Source organism: Dasypus novemcinctus, chromosome 21 (assembly GCF_030445035.2).
Source record: "Dasypus novemcinctus isolate mDasNov1 chromosome 21, mDasNov1.1.hap2, whole genome shotgun sequence".
Taxonomy (NCBI): Eukaryota; Metazoa; Chordata; class Mammalia; order Cingulata; family Dasypodidae; genus Dasypus; species Dasypus novemcinctus.
In genome coordinates, this window is record NC_080693.1 from 58,572,299 (window position 1) to 58,586,812 (window position 14,514).

At 55.3% G+C, this 14,514-nt stretch overlaps 1 protein-coding gene and 2 non-coding genes across 6 annotated transcripts in view; all 3 read right to left on the reverse strand.

The window, feature by feature from the left end:
- The window catches only part of PLXDC1 (plexin domain containing 1), an 86,397-nt gene extending 75,258 nt beyond the window's left edge, over window positions 1-11,139 (reverse strand). For 2 of the 4 annotated variants that reach the window (XM_012523867.3, XM_058284147.2), the window contains exons 1-2: window positions 10,870-11,128; window positions 2,103-2,281 (exon numbers count right to left, since the gene is read on the reverse strand). In XM_012523867.3, the coding sequence (XP_012379321.1) occupies window positions 2,103-2,281; window positions 10,870-10,945 (255 nt within the window). In that variant the 5' untranslated portion in view covers window positions 10,946-11,128. Of the gene's footprint in view, window positions 1-2,102; window positions 2,282-10,869 lie in introns of all 4 variants that reach the window. The other 2 variants (XM_004454941.2, XM_023587802.3) reach the window with 2 other exon arrangements.
- Window positions 11,140-13,182: 2,043 nt separating this feature from the next.
- On the reverse strand, window positions 13,183-13,254 carry TRNAC-GCA (transfer RNA cysteine (anticodon GCA)). The gene has a single exon. It is a non-coding gene; the product is annotated as a tRNA-Cys (tRNA).
- Window positions 13,255-13,884: 630 nt separating this feature from the next.
- Window positions 13,885-13,956, reverse strand: TRNAC-GCA (transfer RNA cysteine (anticodon GCA)). Its single transcript has one exon. It is a non-coding gene; the product is annotated as a tRNA-Cys (tRNA).
- Window positions 13,957-14,514: the final 558 nt, after the last annotated feature.

Below are 14,514 nucleotides of genomic sequence, written 5' to 3' on the forward strand. Positions count from 1 at the left end.
TGCTAAAAGCCATTGATCATACACTTTGTATAGATCGTTTGATATGTGACTATATCTCAATTAAACTACTTTAAGAAAAATGAAAGAAAGAAAAAACTTTCCAGAACTGACAAATATGTCTCTAGAAGGAGTCCTCCCACTGTCCAGCATGGTGAAAGAAGAAAGGCCCCGAGCGGGCACGTCACTGCAATTTCAGAGCTCTGGGGTTTCAGGGCCCATCCTGAAAGCTTCCAGAGATGGGGAGGAAACAGGTAATATACAAAGATCAGAAGAGTGACAGCAGACCTCTCAGCCAGGAGGTGGGAGCCAGAAGACAACGGCGAGAGGCTTTCAAACTGCTGAAGGAAAATTATTTTTAATCTAGAATTCTACATTCAGCCAAGCCATCAAACCAGTGTAAGGAAATAACAAAGACGTTTTCAGACATGCAAGAGCTCAAACACAGTTTTCCCTCCTCTGAATCCTTTCTCAGGAAGCTAAACAAACAAGAGGTAAAGCACAACAGAGAAGATCCAGGATTCAGGCACAGGACACAACAGGAGAGAGACAAGGGGAGCCAAGGAGCTCCCAGGAAGAAGGCCGCGGGCAGGCCAGGCGAGCGGCGGTCCCGTTGGAGCAGCTAGAGGAGAGAGATGTCGGGGGAAAGAACTCACCGGTTTGACCAAACTGGAAATTATATTTGAGGCCAATTGATGTGTAAGAAAATTTAGCCATAGTAAGCTCAGGAAACTAAGAAAGTGTGTGTAGGGGTGTGGGGGTGGAGGTGTGGGGGGGTTCGTCCAGGAAATACAAAAAATGATACAAGAAAGGAAACATGGTATTAGCCTGCTTGGATTGCAGTGAGCAATATTTACACAACCGTACTGATATAAAACAAAGCACATGGATGCAACGAAAAATATGAGCGCGTGAAACAATGCTCAGAAGGAGTGTAGAAAAGCCAAATCTCCGTCTACCACGACAGGCAGCCAGCAGATGATGTAGAAATGTGATTAATCAAGAGAGAGCAGTGTAAGCAAACCCCTGAGAAACACGGAAGTGGACGCCGGAGTGACGCCTTCTGAGGAGGGGCAGTGGTCAGCAGGGGAGGGACTGCCATTTCTCTTTTACACTTTCAGCTCTATTTGACCTTTTTGACTATTTTTGTTAGCTTTTTTATTTAATAAGAGTTATTAAAACATAAAATTTTAAAAAGACATAAAATAAAGAACTCTTGCCTCTTCTCCTTTCATAGTTCTCCGGCATCTTGAGGAGCCACCTCTTCGCTCCCTGCCTGCACCCACGGCCGCCGGCAAACTCACACCCACATGGTCACACGCAGGCACATGCTCCCCACACTCAGACAGCCCATGGAGCCAGACGCACACAGGCCACTGTGCATCAACACAAAGACTCTCAGGCACACGTGCAAAAACTCCTAACACACACACACACGCATGACCGTGGGTTGGTCACCCACAGACACCCGGAGGCCCCCATCAGCCTCCCAGAAAGCTGCTGGAGAGCAGGGCCAGACACCGCCAGGAGGCCCCTTCCCAGGGTTACGTCCTCCCTGCACTGCTCCCCCCCTCCCAAGAACAGCCTGGAGGCAGAGGAGGTTCTTTCCTGGAGCTTCACCCCAAAGGCTTTTCCTCTCGGCCCCAGCCAGGGTGCCCTCCCCTTAGGCTGAGCAGCTCCTGCCTCAGCAGCCATTAACCTCTTTAGGCCTTGAAGTTTGTTGGGTGGGGCAGAAATGGGGTGGGGAGCTGCCAGAGCCAGCAGCTGCCAAAGTGACTAATAAAGCCACTTTCAGCTTTTAGCTGAAGCCCTAGGAAATAGAAGAGTCCAGTGTTGGGAGGCCGGGGCCAATTTTACTCTACCATGAACATGCTGTGCATCCTTGAGCAAGTCATTTCACCTCTCTGGGTCAGGAGGTAGGCGGCCTATGAAGCTCTAAGGTGCTATGATTTTATGGCCCAGGCTGGACACTGCTTCCATCCCGTCTCCACTCTGACCGCCTGGGCCAACCTCAAAGGATTTGCGCGTCTGACAAGCACACACATCCCACCCCGTGAGCCCCGCGAGTCCACCTCCCTCCCCCTCCACATTCCCCCGTCACTCACCACCACCCTCGTCCCATTGTCCGGCAGCCTGTCGATGGCCAGGGGGCTCCCTCCCAGGTCCTGGCTCAGCCGGGTCCTGTTCGCCTCCAACACCTGCCCGGGGCTCTCCCGGGCTCTCCGCCTCCAGCCCGGCTTGGTCCCCTTGGCGACCCATCCAAAGCCTTGGCCCGCATCCTGACCTGGAAGAAGGGGACAGAAAACTGAGTCCAGGCTGAAGGTCTGGGACGGGAAGCAGCCCAGCTGTTCTGCAGAAGCCCAAGAGCATCCTGTTTTTTTTGGACACCTGACACCAGGCCAGGAGATCCCCAACATGTACCGAGGACCAGGCACTTTGCAGGGCTGACCCTTTTCAGCCCCGCGCCGGCCTCCACAGTAGATACGCTTCTCTGCGTTGTGCAGGCGAGGAAAGGAGGCTCACGGGGTTAGAGAGGGTCACACAGCAGCTTAGGGATGGAGAGCAGTCCAAACCCACGTTGACCTGCCCCTAAAGGGGTGACTATTCTCAGCTTCAGCTGCACACTGGAATCACCTGGAGAGCACTCAAAGTTCCTGATGTCTGGTTTCCACCCAGAGATGCTGAAGTCATCGTCTGTAGTTTGGCCTGGGCATTAGGATTCTTAGAAGCACCCAGGGGAGCTTTTGAGAAGCCCTGACCTTAAAGAACTCTGCAGGCAAGAGTGAAAATTACTGCCCCGGAACCTTCCAAACCCATTCCTTATTACTCTACCAGAAATGGCAAATAATCCCATCTTCCAAGAGACTCGGGGTACCAGAAGCCAGACAGCAGAGACCTTCTGATATTTGGGGCTTGGTAATTCCTTGTTGTGGGAACTGTCGGGTGCACTGTGATGTGTTTAGCAGCATCTCTAGCCTCTACACACTAGCTGCCAATAACACTCACCTCCCAGACGGTGACAATGTAAGATGTCTCTAGACCCTGCCAGGCTGCCCCGGGGGGGGGGGGGCCGGACAGAGGCAAAATAGCCACTCCCCTGCCCCTTCTAGAACCTCTGTTTTAGTCCTATCACTACTTTCAAAACCTTGGGCAAATTACTTCTTCTTCAAAACAAAGAGCTTAGAAACCATGGAGGATAGCAGACAGGTTTCAGCTCAGATGCCGTCATCAATCAATTAGTGACAGCCAGGAACTCTTTAGTTGAGAAGACTTCAGAGGCTCCATTCGTGTTGAGTAGGAAAGATTGTCATGATTGATTAGCAATGTCTGCCAGGGCCACAGGATTGGAAAGTGGCTGCACAGACCACTGGGTAGCCTTTCCCAGACTCGATGCTCACTCCAGTTCCCTCCGGTTGTAAATTTATTCTGAATAATACAAAAACTATCCTTCTCCATTTCAGAAAGATTTCTGCTCCCAGAGATATGCCTTATATCATCGTTCCAATTGGTCCCAGCTACTAGGGAGATGTGTATGGGGCAGAGACCACCAGAGTTAGATCAGATATTCTCATCTGTGGCCTTTGTCAATTTCAGGTCCACTCCTCTGTCAGATGCCCTTCTCATCTTCTGCCTGCTCCCACCCCATGCCTCAGAGCTCCAGGCTATAGACATCTCTCCTAGGGCACCCACAGATATTTTGACTGTGTGCCTGTCTCCCTGGTAATCTTGAGTTTCCACAAGATTCTCCCCACCTCCTTCAAATGTCTATCCTCAGTCCCTAGTAAACAGAAGGCACTCAATCATTGCATGACCGAAGGCACAATACTGGAGTAACTCTCTTGGGAGCCAGCAATGACAAAGGTTGAGACAAGGCTTGGCCAGGCCCAGGCCTGGGGCTGAGGCCAGGACTCTGCTGTGGGGCCTGGTTTGTCACTAGACATTTTATCCAATTAAGTCATTCTTGGCTGCTGGTGCCTGCTGGACCCTTGCCGGCCCCCCTCACTTCTCTGCCCCTAATTACAACCAGATGCTCCTGGAGAATATAGGGATAGAGGCGGTCTCCAGACCCCCTCCCCAAAATGCCCACTGGCTGCCTACAGACGGGCCTGCGCCCGGTGCTAGGAAGGCAGCCTGCCCGCTGCCCAGACCCCCAGCCAGGGGCCACAGCCACCTCTGGAGGCAGAACTGTGCCGGTCTGCCCGGCTCCCCGTGTCCTCCTGCAAGCAGCCCTTGGGCCTGGGCAGGAGCCAGTGGGGAGGGAATGTGTGCAGAACAAGTGGAGGAACTCAGCCTGCCCAGAGGGGGCTGCCAGGGACCTGCAGGCACCAGCAAACCTGGAACTGAGGCAAGAGCGGGGTGGGATGGTGCAGGCCTAGGTCTGGGAAGAGAGCCAAGAGGGAGAGCCCAGCCAGAGGTGGGGTCAGGGGAGCCACCTGGGCTTACCTCTCATCCTGCCACCCACAAGCTGTGCAACCTCGGGCCCACCGGTTTACTTCTCTGAGCCTCAGTTTCCTCATCACTGAAATGGGGAGGACAGTCATGCTATGGCTCAGGCAGCCATGAGCATCAGTGCAACATGAATGAGAAGGTTCTAGAACTAGAAGGGGGTTCAGGGCCAGGAGCTGAGAGGCCATGAAGCGGGGAGGGCAAAGGGGGTGAGAAAAATGCTGGAAGAACTTTGCCCTGGCCTGGCCTGACCCTGAATCTTACCCTCCCACCCATACCACATCTGTCTCCCTGCTCCTTCCCCTTTCCAGTTGCTGGGACAGGACATCACCCCCACAAGATGTGAAAGGAGCCAACCCAGCTGGCTGCTCACGTGTGCATGTGTAAGGGCCCACATGCTTATGCACGCTCCCACAAAGACTTGTCTACAGGCCCCGGGCCTCCTCCCTCCGTGCTCACACACGAGCCACACACCTAGCCAACCCGCAGCCAGTCCTTGCTGTACCTTCTGCCTTCCATCTTCCCAGCACCTACATCTAAGCACATGAGAGCGTGTGATGGCAAGAAGCTTCCAGAACACAAGCTGTTCATTCATTCGTTCACTCATGGTCCCAAATCGCGTATAGTCTAGTAGAATATCATAATAACATTGAGAGCTAATTTTTAGAGACTGCTTACTCTGCGCCAGACACTCTTCCACATGCTTTAAAGGCATTAACTCATTTAGTCCCACAAAAACCCCAAGAGGTAAGCGCTAGTAGTAAATCCACCTTACAGATGGGGAAACTGAGGCACAAAGAAGTTAAGTAACCTCCCAAGGTCACACAAATAGTCAGCGGCAGAATCTGAAGTCAAGCAGACCAGCTCCAGAGTCTGCTCGTAACCACAGAAAGTGCCATTAGAAGTGACCAGCACCCCAGGCTGTGTCCTTGGGGGCAGGGCCAGCCCCAGGCAGGGCCAGGCGTGGCTGGGTTCCTGGAGGGCCCTGATCTGGGGGCATTGGGTCTGAACCTGGGAACTCCCCCAGGAGACTGTGCCCCCGACACGTGGTAGGGACCCCGGCAGCAGTGTCCCCATCGTGTGGCACTGCTCTGCTCCAGGGCAAGGGGCAGCGGGACTGATGTCCAGAAGGCCAGGCCAAGCCACCCTCACCCCACCCCTCACCAAGGCCATTCCAGCCTCCTGAATGTCCCCAGCCCCGTGGCCGCCACCCGGACCAGGCCACCATCCCCTCCCTCCTGGTAGCTACTTCAGCTCCCAGCTGGTCTCCCAGCTCCCACCCTCAGACAAACTTGACTCCATCTCATCTCTCTCAGGCTTCGGGCTCTCCCGCCCAAGTCTCAGCTCCTCATCCGGCATTCCAGGCCCTTCCCCACACCCCTGCCCCGCCCCCAGCCTCCCGTCTCCCTCGGCCTCTCCAGGACCCAGCCCTGCCTTCTCTGCCCGGGGGGCTTTCACATGCGCAGTTTTCTCAGCCAGACCTCTCCGCTCCAGAAATCTTCCTCCTGATGAGTTCTTGCTTATCTTTCAAGTGCACAAGATGTCACCTCTTCCCAGAGCCTCCCCAGCACCTCTCCTCACCTTGCCCCAAATGCCATCCCCGCTGTGTGCGTCCCAAAGTACCATCCCAGGCTCTGCGTCCAGGGCTCCCGGAGAGCAGCACTCCCAGGGCCTAACGGAGAGAAGGGCTCTGGGAGCACAGGAACAACCGATTGCAGGAGAGAGGGAAGGAAGGCGTGCTCACAAGCCCCGACACCTGAGATACGCAGGCCTGAGGAGACCCTTCTCTTTGGGGCACAGCCCCCTCCCCGGAAACCTGCCCTGTAATATCGAAGCAAGAAGAGAGCACACGTTCAGAATCAGTCAAGCTCAGGGTGAACCTGGGATCTACCACTTACGATGGGGTGGCATTGGTTAGACTGTTTTAACTCTTTAAACTTCAGTTTCTTTGTCTGTAAAAGGGGATGATAAAACCTATGCCTGGTGGGTCATGTTGAGTCTTTAGCAAAATAAGGTACACAAGGCACCCAGTACAGCCTTCCCGCCTTGCCTGGGATTCACACAGAGAGCAAGCTCTAGACTCCCAGCTACAAATCCCCTGGCTGCACCCTGTCCCCTCCCCTGGCAGGTAGGGACCCGCTGAGAAGCCTCGCATGGGGAGAGAGGCGGAGGCACACGGAGAGCCCAGGACACCCCCGGAGTATTGAAGGGAGTCGCTACGCATCGACAGGGACTCAGCTGTGGGCCAGGTTCTGGGCTGGGGGCTGGGACAAACCAGTGAAAGGGCAGGAACAGTCTCTGTGCCCAGGAGGATTCTAGCTGAGAAAGACCTGTCACGAGCTGTATATAACATGGCCAATAAGACAGTGAGCGTGGTAAGGGCTGTGAAGAAAATAAAAGGACAAACGGATGGCAGTTGTTGCTGCTCTGGACAGAGCTATCACGATGGCCCTCTCGGAGGAGGTGACCCTTGAGTTGAGACCCGCATGAAGAGAAGCCAGTTACTTGAAGATCCAAGGGAGGACAGCCTGGTGCCATGTTGAGGGTTGGGGAGGCTGGGGTGGGTGTGGAGTATACTGAATGAGCTGGGAGAGAACAGGAGATGGGGCGGAGGGGCTGTCCAGTAGCCACTGTAAGAAGTTTAGATTTTAGGGAAGCGGATTTGGTTCAACTGATAGAGCGCCTGCCTACCACATGGGAGGTCCAGGGTTCAAACCCCGGGCCTCCTGACCCATGTGGTGAGCGCAGTGCTGCTGCGCGCAAGGAATACCCTGCCATGCAGGGCTGTCCCCCACTTAGGGGAGTCCCACGTGCAAGGAGTGCACCCAGCAAGGAGAACTGCCCTGTGCGGAAGAAGCGCAGCCAGCCCAAGAGTGGCGCTGCACAGAGAGCTGATGCAGCAAGGTGACGCAACAAAAAGAGACACAGATTCCGGGTGTGGCTGACAAGAATGCAAGCAGACACAGAGGAGCACACAGCAAATGGACACAGAGAGCAGACAATGGGGGGGAGAGAAATTTTTTAAAATCTTAAAAAAAAAAGCAGTTTAGATTTTAGTCTCAGTTCCTTGGGAAGTTCCTGGTGGGCAAGGAGGAGACTAGAGGATCATGGCTGGAAGGCCCAAGAGACGATCTTGTCCAGCCCCCCCAAGCCCGCCCCATTTTACAGAAGGGGACCCCAAGGCTCAGAGAAAGGAAGGCACCGAGGCCACTAGGGCTTGGTGCGGCCCTGGCCTCTCCAGATGCCTCGGCGCCTGCTTCTGGCTCCCGCCCCTGCTGTGCACTCCAAGGCCTCCTTCCTGCTATCTGTCTGCCCGTCTGTCAGCCTCTCCTGGTCTGCCCCGCCGCCTGACTCTAGCTCTGAGTCACTCACCTCTCTCCTGTGCTCTAGTGATGGATGAAATTTCAAGCCTCTCCCAAACAAGCCCATCCATCCAGGGGGCGGGAGAGCTCAGCTTCCTACCTGGCCCAGAGGACGCGCAGCCTTGAGGCTGGACGCCAGCACCCCTTCAGGTCCCGCTCGCAGCTGCCCCCTCACGCCACTAACAGAGCGGCCTGTCCCTCCTTGGCGGACCTCTCCCAAAACGCCCCACCCCTGGTCTCCATACAGGCCCTCCTTCAGACCCAGCCTGGCCTCATGGAAAGAGCATGAGATCTTGACTTTTGCCTTAGTGCAGCCACAGACTCCCCACGACCTCAGTTTCCTCATCTGCAAGATGAGGGTCTTGAACTGAGTGCTGTGTAAGTCCTTTACAAACTCAACATTCTGAGACTGAGTCCTTTCTGTCCTTTCTGTTTATAAATAGCCTCCACTCCCCTACCCCAAGGAGGTTCTGGAGTTCCTCCAGCTTCCTGCAGCATCCTCACTTCTTTTTTTTTTTTTAAGATTTATTTTTCATTTATTTCTTTCCCCTTCTCCCTCCCAACCCCCCCTCCCCCCGTTGTCTGCTCTCTGTGTCCATTTGCTGAGTGTTCTTTTTTGTCCGCTTCTGTTGTTGTCAGCGGCATGGGAATCTGTGTTTCTTTTTGTTGCATCATCTTGTGTCATTTCTCCATGTGTGCGGTGCCATTCCTGGGCAGGCTGCACTTTTCTTTCGCACTGGGCGGCTCTCCTTACGGGGCGCAATCCTTGCGCGTGGGGCTCCCCTACGTGGGGGACACCCCTGTGGGGCAGGGCACTCCTTGAGCACATCAGCACTGCACATGGGCCAGATGCACACGGGTCAAGGAGGCCCGGGGTTTGAACCGCAGACCTCCCATGTGGTAGACAGACGCCCTAACCACTGGGCCAAGTCTGCTTCCCCATCCTCACTTCTAACGTCAGTCTTTCCTGCTTCTCCTGGCTGAACCTCTGTAAAGCCAAGAATAAGGGTCTCCTTTGTTTAGGAATGTGGCTCACATCCCCGCCAGTCCCTCTCTTCCCATCCCCACTGGACCCTGAAAGGGCAGCCCTCTGCCACCACCATCCCTCAGCCCATCCTTGTCACCTCCCAATTCCCCTCTCCCAACCCACCTATGCTTCATACAACCCAGTCAGCGTTCATCAACCCAGTCTTGCTCTGTATTCAAAGATCACACCAGATCAGGTCAGGGCTGCAAAGGATCTCAGAAATTAACATGTCAAACCCTTTCCTGTTTATGTTGATTTTTAAGAAACTATCAGTTACCTAGAAACATTACGAAAAATCTGAAAAATAAAGACTGTTATAATAGAGAAAAAAAGATCCCCCATAATCCCACACAAAGAGTCAAAGATTTTGTCAACGGCCTTCATTTTATAAGTGAGGTAATAGGCCCAGAGAGGGACGGTAACTTGTCCAAGGTCACACAGTGAGCAAGGTGGTAGGACTAGAACGGGCACCTCTGGCCACCCTCTGTGTGATCTCTCTGGAAACCAGTGATTCTGCACCCTCAATGGTCTCTCCACATCAGCTGCCACTGTACTCTGGCCACACCTCCACCATCAGCACCTCCCTCCACCCCCCACAAACCCATGCCCCTTCTCAACACCTTGGAGGCTGGGACCCAGGTCTGTCCAGGACTGGTAAAGACAAGACTGCTGTTATGGATTCTGTGCTTAAGGCCAGCACACCCCTGAGTCACAGCGACCCAAACACAGCACCCCCCTTGCCATCCCCCCACTCACTCTGTTCCCAGGGCACCTATGCTAGTGAGGCACAGACAGAACTCTACCTTCCCAATTCTCTCTGTTAAGAGGCTTGGCTACAAATACCCACCAACCCACTCCAAAAAAAAGTCTGGATGCATAAGGACAAGAGAGGAGCAGAACAGAAAATTACGTGTTGAAAAAATGACCCCCTTTTTTATAGCATGAGGTATACCAAGGTAGATTTCAGAAGGGATCTTCAAGTGGGAGATGGGATTTGGAAAACTGGTGTGGAGGGAAGGAGACTGTGCAGGATGGGAACTCCTCACCTCCCAGCCCAGAGTCAGAGCAACTCAAGGCAAAAAGACATGGGGGCTTCCACTGATTATACACTTTGAATAGACTGCTACGGTATGCGAATATAGCTCAATGAAACTGCTTTAAAAAAACAAAATAAAAGAATTAACCACATACATATGGCTGTAACTCCAAACAGTATGTTGTTTAGCTTTGCCTGTTTGGGGAATTTATATATTTAAGAATACATATTCCGTGTATTCTCCAACTTGTTTTTCAATGCTATTTATTCGGTAACATTCTTTGTGAGAGTCCCACATTTTGATGCATGTAGTTGGGGCTTTTTAAATTTTAAAAACAAAGCAACAACAGCAAAAAAGACAGGAGGGCTTTGGCAGCAGGAGTGACAAGAAGACCCTCCAGCCTGGGGGATGGGGAGGCAGCAAGTCGCCTCTTCCTGGGCCCCTGGGCCTCTCTTCTGGTAACCAAAAGAAGGCGAAGGTGAGTTAAGCCACCACTGCCTTTGCCCAGGGAGAAGTGCAGGGTCTCTACCTTCACCCCTGAACTCCCACCCGGCCCCCAAAGTCCACGCAGACTGAGCCTGGGTCAAGTTAGGGATGGGGGCAAGGAAAAGAAAAGGGATTTGTAGCTGAGCTCACAGCGGGGGCAGGAACCTTAGCCGGGCTCCCCAGCTCCCCATCAGAACCCAGCCTCACCGGGGGTGACCAGGGATCCCCATAACTCTCTCCCCCTCTCCTGGGCTTCCTCCAATCTCCTTCCAGGAGGTAAGGAGAAGCCAGGGTATCCGTGCCTCATGCCTCCACCCTCACCTGCACACTATGTGTTTGGGGAAGTGGGGTCCCTGCCCACCTGCTTAATTAAGCCCGCAGAGCTCCTGGCGCCCCGCGGACAATAATCCTCCCCACGCGGACATCGCCAGCCGCCCGCACGTGCCCATGCCCGCACCTGCCTCCCCTCCGCCCGCCCCCGTGGCCCACCCCGGCCAACTCCGGCCAGTCCTACCTGCTCCGGGCTGGGGGCTCAGCGCCCGGGCAGCCTCCCTGAGCACCAGCACAAGGAGCCAGAGCTGGCCCCGCATGGTGGGTGCCAGGACGGGTCTCGGACCCTGCACCCGCCCCCTGCCGGCTCGCTGCTCGGACCCTGGCGTTGGAGGGGGCCCGGCGCTGGCGGCGGCGCGGTCCCCCGGGCTGCAGGCGGAGGGGTGGGCGCGAGGAGGCGGCGGGGCGCGGGGCCGGGAGAGCCCGCGGGAGCAGCCAGGGCGCGAGCCCGCGAGGAGCCAGCTGAGCCGCGGCGGCGGCGGCCGGGAGCGGGAGGGGGCGGGGCGGGGGTGCGGCGCCTGGGAGCCCTCCCCGAGCCTCCCCGAGCCTCCCCGAGCCCTCCCCGAAGCCCTCCTGACCCTCGCCTTGGGGGTGTTCCCAAGGCGCGCGGCAAGGGTGGGGGCCGCAGGGGACGTGGCTGGGGGCTCTCGGGGTGGGTGGGGAGCCGTGGGGCACACCAGCCCTCCCCGCTGCCCCCGGCACCTTAGCTCCTGCCCGCCTTCGCCTTCTCCGCTCCCCCAGGGCAAGTTGCGGAGGGCAGGCCGCAGAGGCTGGGCTGCAGGAAGAGACAGGCGACCCCCGCGGGCTCTGGGTCCTGCCCCCCTCCCTGGCTCATCCAGGCTTCCCGACTTTCTGGGCTGTTCCTCAGAGTTCTGTGGGTTTCTAGTTCTTTGTCGCCCCCCAGGAATCTCCCCTTGCCGCAGAGACCCCCAGCTTCTCCTCCAGCAGAGGCCCGAATCCCACCCGCTCCCATGGTTCCTTCCACTGTGTCTCCCCCACCCCCACCACTTCCAGCTTTGCCTTGTGCTGCGTCCCCCAGCCCAGCAGAGTCAGGAGTGGAGGGGACCCACTGTTTTACCCGCTACCCGGAAATAACCTGGGACGCCCCTGAAGGGAACCGAGGCGACCATGCCCCCCACCCCGCGCCGGGCTCCAGGCCTTCTCAGGGCCCGGCCCAGGCAGTCAGCGAGAGCCAGCCCCAGAACTGGGAGACGCCTCACGCCACCTGCCACCACCTTATCAGGCTCTGGGGAGAGACAGACTTTTTTCTTTTCTTCTAGGGCAGAATAAAAATACCCGCAATTTAGGAGATTTAATAGACGGCAGGGAATCAGGTCAGGACAAGGAGGTGCGTCTTCCCTCCCCTGACCTACTTCCTGAGGTGGAGAAGAAGCCAGGGGAGCTGGAGGGTGGGAGAGTGAGGGGAGGGGGACATCCTGGCTTCTACGGGGCTGGGCCCCGGGGACTGGAAAAGCCAAGAGAGGAAGGGTGTGGATGCCGAGCGCCAGTGGCAGAACTCCCCAGGAGGGACATGGGTGGGGACAAAAGGGTACAGTGTGAGTTGGAACTGGAGGGGCGGGGGTCCCTAGCACTGAAGCCAAAGAGGAGTCTTAAAAAGGAAACAATAACTGAAGACTCTCTGTAATCTCTGGGAATCCCAATTCCGGCTCCTTCAGGCCCGGAGTCCCCGAGACGACCTTCTTCAGCCCTAAACCCTCTACCATCTCATTCTGGGACTAGGCAAGGCTTGCCTGTAAATCCTTGAAGTCTAATCTAAATCCGCGTTTGGCTGACCACAGACAGGATCTTCGGCGACGGCCGCTTCCAACCACGGCTGCTTGCTGCCTTCTAGCGGCCACAGGACGAGCCGCCGTGCCCGTGCCTGGCGGTTTCGCCACACTTTCAGGGATCATTTCTGTAGTTCGCTCACTTCTTAGAACCTGCGCAGCGCGCGGTTCCCGACAGTGCGCTCTGCCTGTGTCGGCCCGCGCCTGCCTTCCTGGAGGGCCTAAGAGCTTTGCAGGTCCCGCCCGGGTCTGCTTCGCACGCTCCCGCGCCGGGAGTGCCCCGCGGTCTACCTAGTAAGATGGGCGCAGGCTAAGACAGCGACTTAGAAACATTAGCGCAAACGTACCTTAAAACGTAATTTTTTAAATGTAAATTTTAAAAATCGGAGTCTTTAGAACTTGAAGGTACCTTACAATCACCTGGAGGGACTATTAAAGCACAGATATCTGGGCCCCCCGCCCAAGATTCTAATTCGGTCCTTTTGGGATGAGGCCCAAGAATCTGCGTTTCTCATAAGGTCTCAGGTAATGCTCTGGGAACCACATTTTGAAAACCCCTGATCTAGAATTGCCCAGTTTCTTGCACTCCCTAACACCTCAACCTCGTCCAAACAAAAAAGGTGGTGAAGGAGATGTCAACATAAAACAGTGGGAAAAAAGAAAACAGATTTAAAGAAAAGAACTTGCTTGTTGAACTTGAAAAGGTAGGAAGGGGGCACCCGGATTTGAACCGGGGACCTCTTGATCTGCAGTCAAATGCTCTACCACTGAGCTATACCCCCTCTGCCGGCGTTTGGTCGCGAAGGTGCCTTACTGTTACTACTGCGCAGGCGCTGTGGCAAGTTTATCTGGGGAAATGGGCACTGGAATAGGACGTTTCAAATAGTTGAAGCGTGTTAAAAGTTATTCAGTTGGAGCAAGGGTTGCTTCCGGGAAACTCTGAGCTAAAAATTCTTACTGCTGGTGTAAGAAAAATGAGACTCAGACATGTGAGAAGGACATCGAGACCCACCACTTCAGCGTCCTTCCTCTGGGCGGGGGTTCCCCTCGCCTGCCCTAGTGGAGCTCGCGGGCTGCTTCTCGGCTCCTCTCTCTTACGCCGGCACACTCACGCGAGCTTTTCCGGTATCTCCTTCCCCAGCCGAAACCGGTCCTTGAAAACTCGGCCTCCCTCCCATAGGAAGAGCCTGTATGATCCCTGGCCTGGGGTTGCACCGGCCTCCCCTAGGCCCCACCATCAGACACACGCACGAAGAGCGCGCACCGTGGCAGCCCTGGGTTCCAGCCTCAGTCTTCCGCAAAGAAAACTATCTTGCGCCGGAGGACACCCCCGTCTGTCCCCTCCCCCGGTCCGTCCATCTTTCCTAAGGGGTGGTTTGGAGGTACAAAAGGCGGAGAAACCAGAGCTAAAGAGGGGGCACCCGGATTTGAACCGGGGACCTCTTGATCTGCAGTCAAATGCTCTACCACTGAGCTATACCCCCCACGCCTAGAGGGTGTCTTGATAGAATAAATTTCATGGGAACACGAGAATGTTTTTAAAGTTTTTATCTGACAATTGGGTCACAATTACTCAATTGAAAAAATTCCAAACCTGGACGTAAACGGCTAGAATTCCTGACTTCTTTCTCCATAATCACACCTCAGGAAAACCACAGTTAAGTAATCCTGAGCCCTCTATATATGAGTGCTCAGACTGTCCCCCAGAAGTCCACTGCCTGGCCAGGGAAGGGAGAGACCCTCCGCGCCAGAAACATCCTGGGTCTTCTGGTAGGATCCCCCTGCTCCCTGTATACAGATGGGTAGCCGGGGTCTCTATGCTGCCCCCAGCTCTACCTACACCAGATTCCTGGGCTTTTCCAACATCCAGGACTCCTAACCTCCTCATGCAACAGTAAACTCAAACCGTTCCTTGCCCTAGGCCCAAGTAGGGCAGAGTGCTCCCAGTCCTGGCACACCAGATACCAGCACCCTCCAACCTGGCAGAGGGTGGTGGAGCCCAGAGCCAAAAAGCCAGTCCTTAGCCAGATGGACCCCTAAGA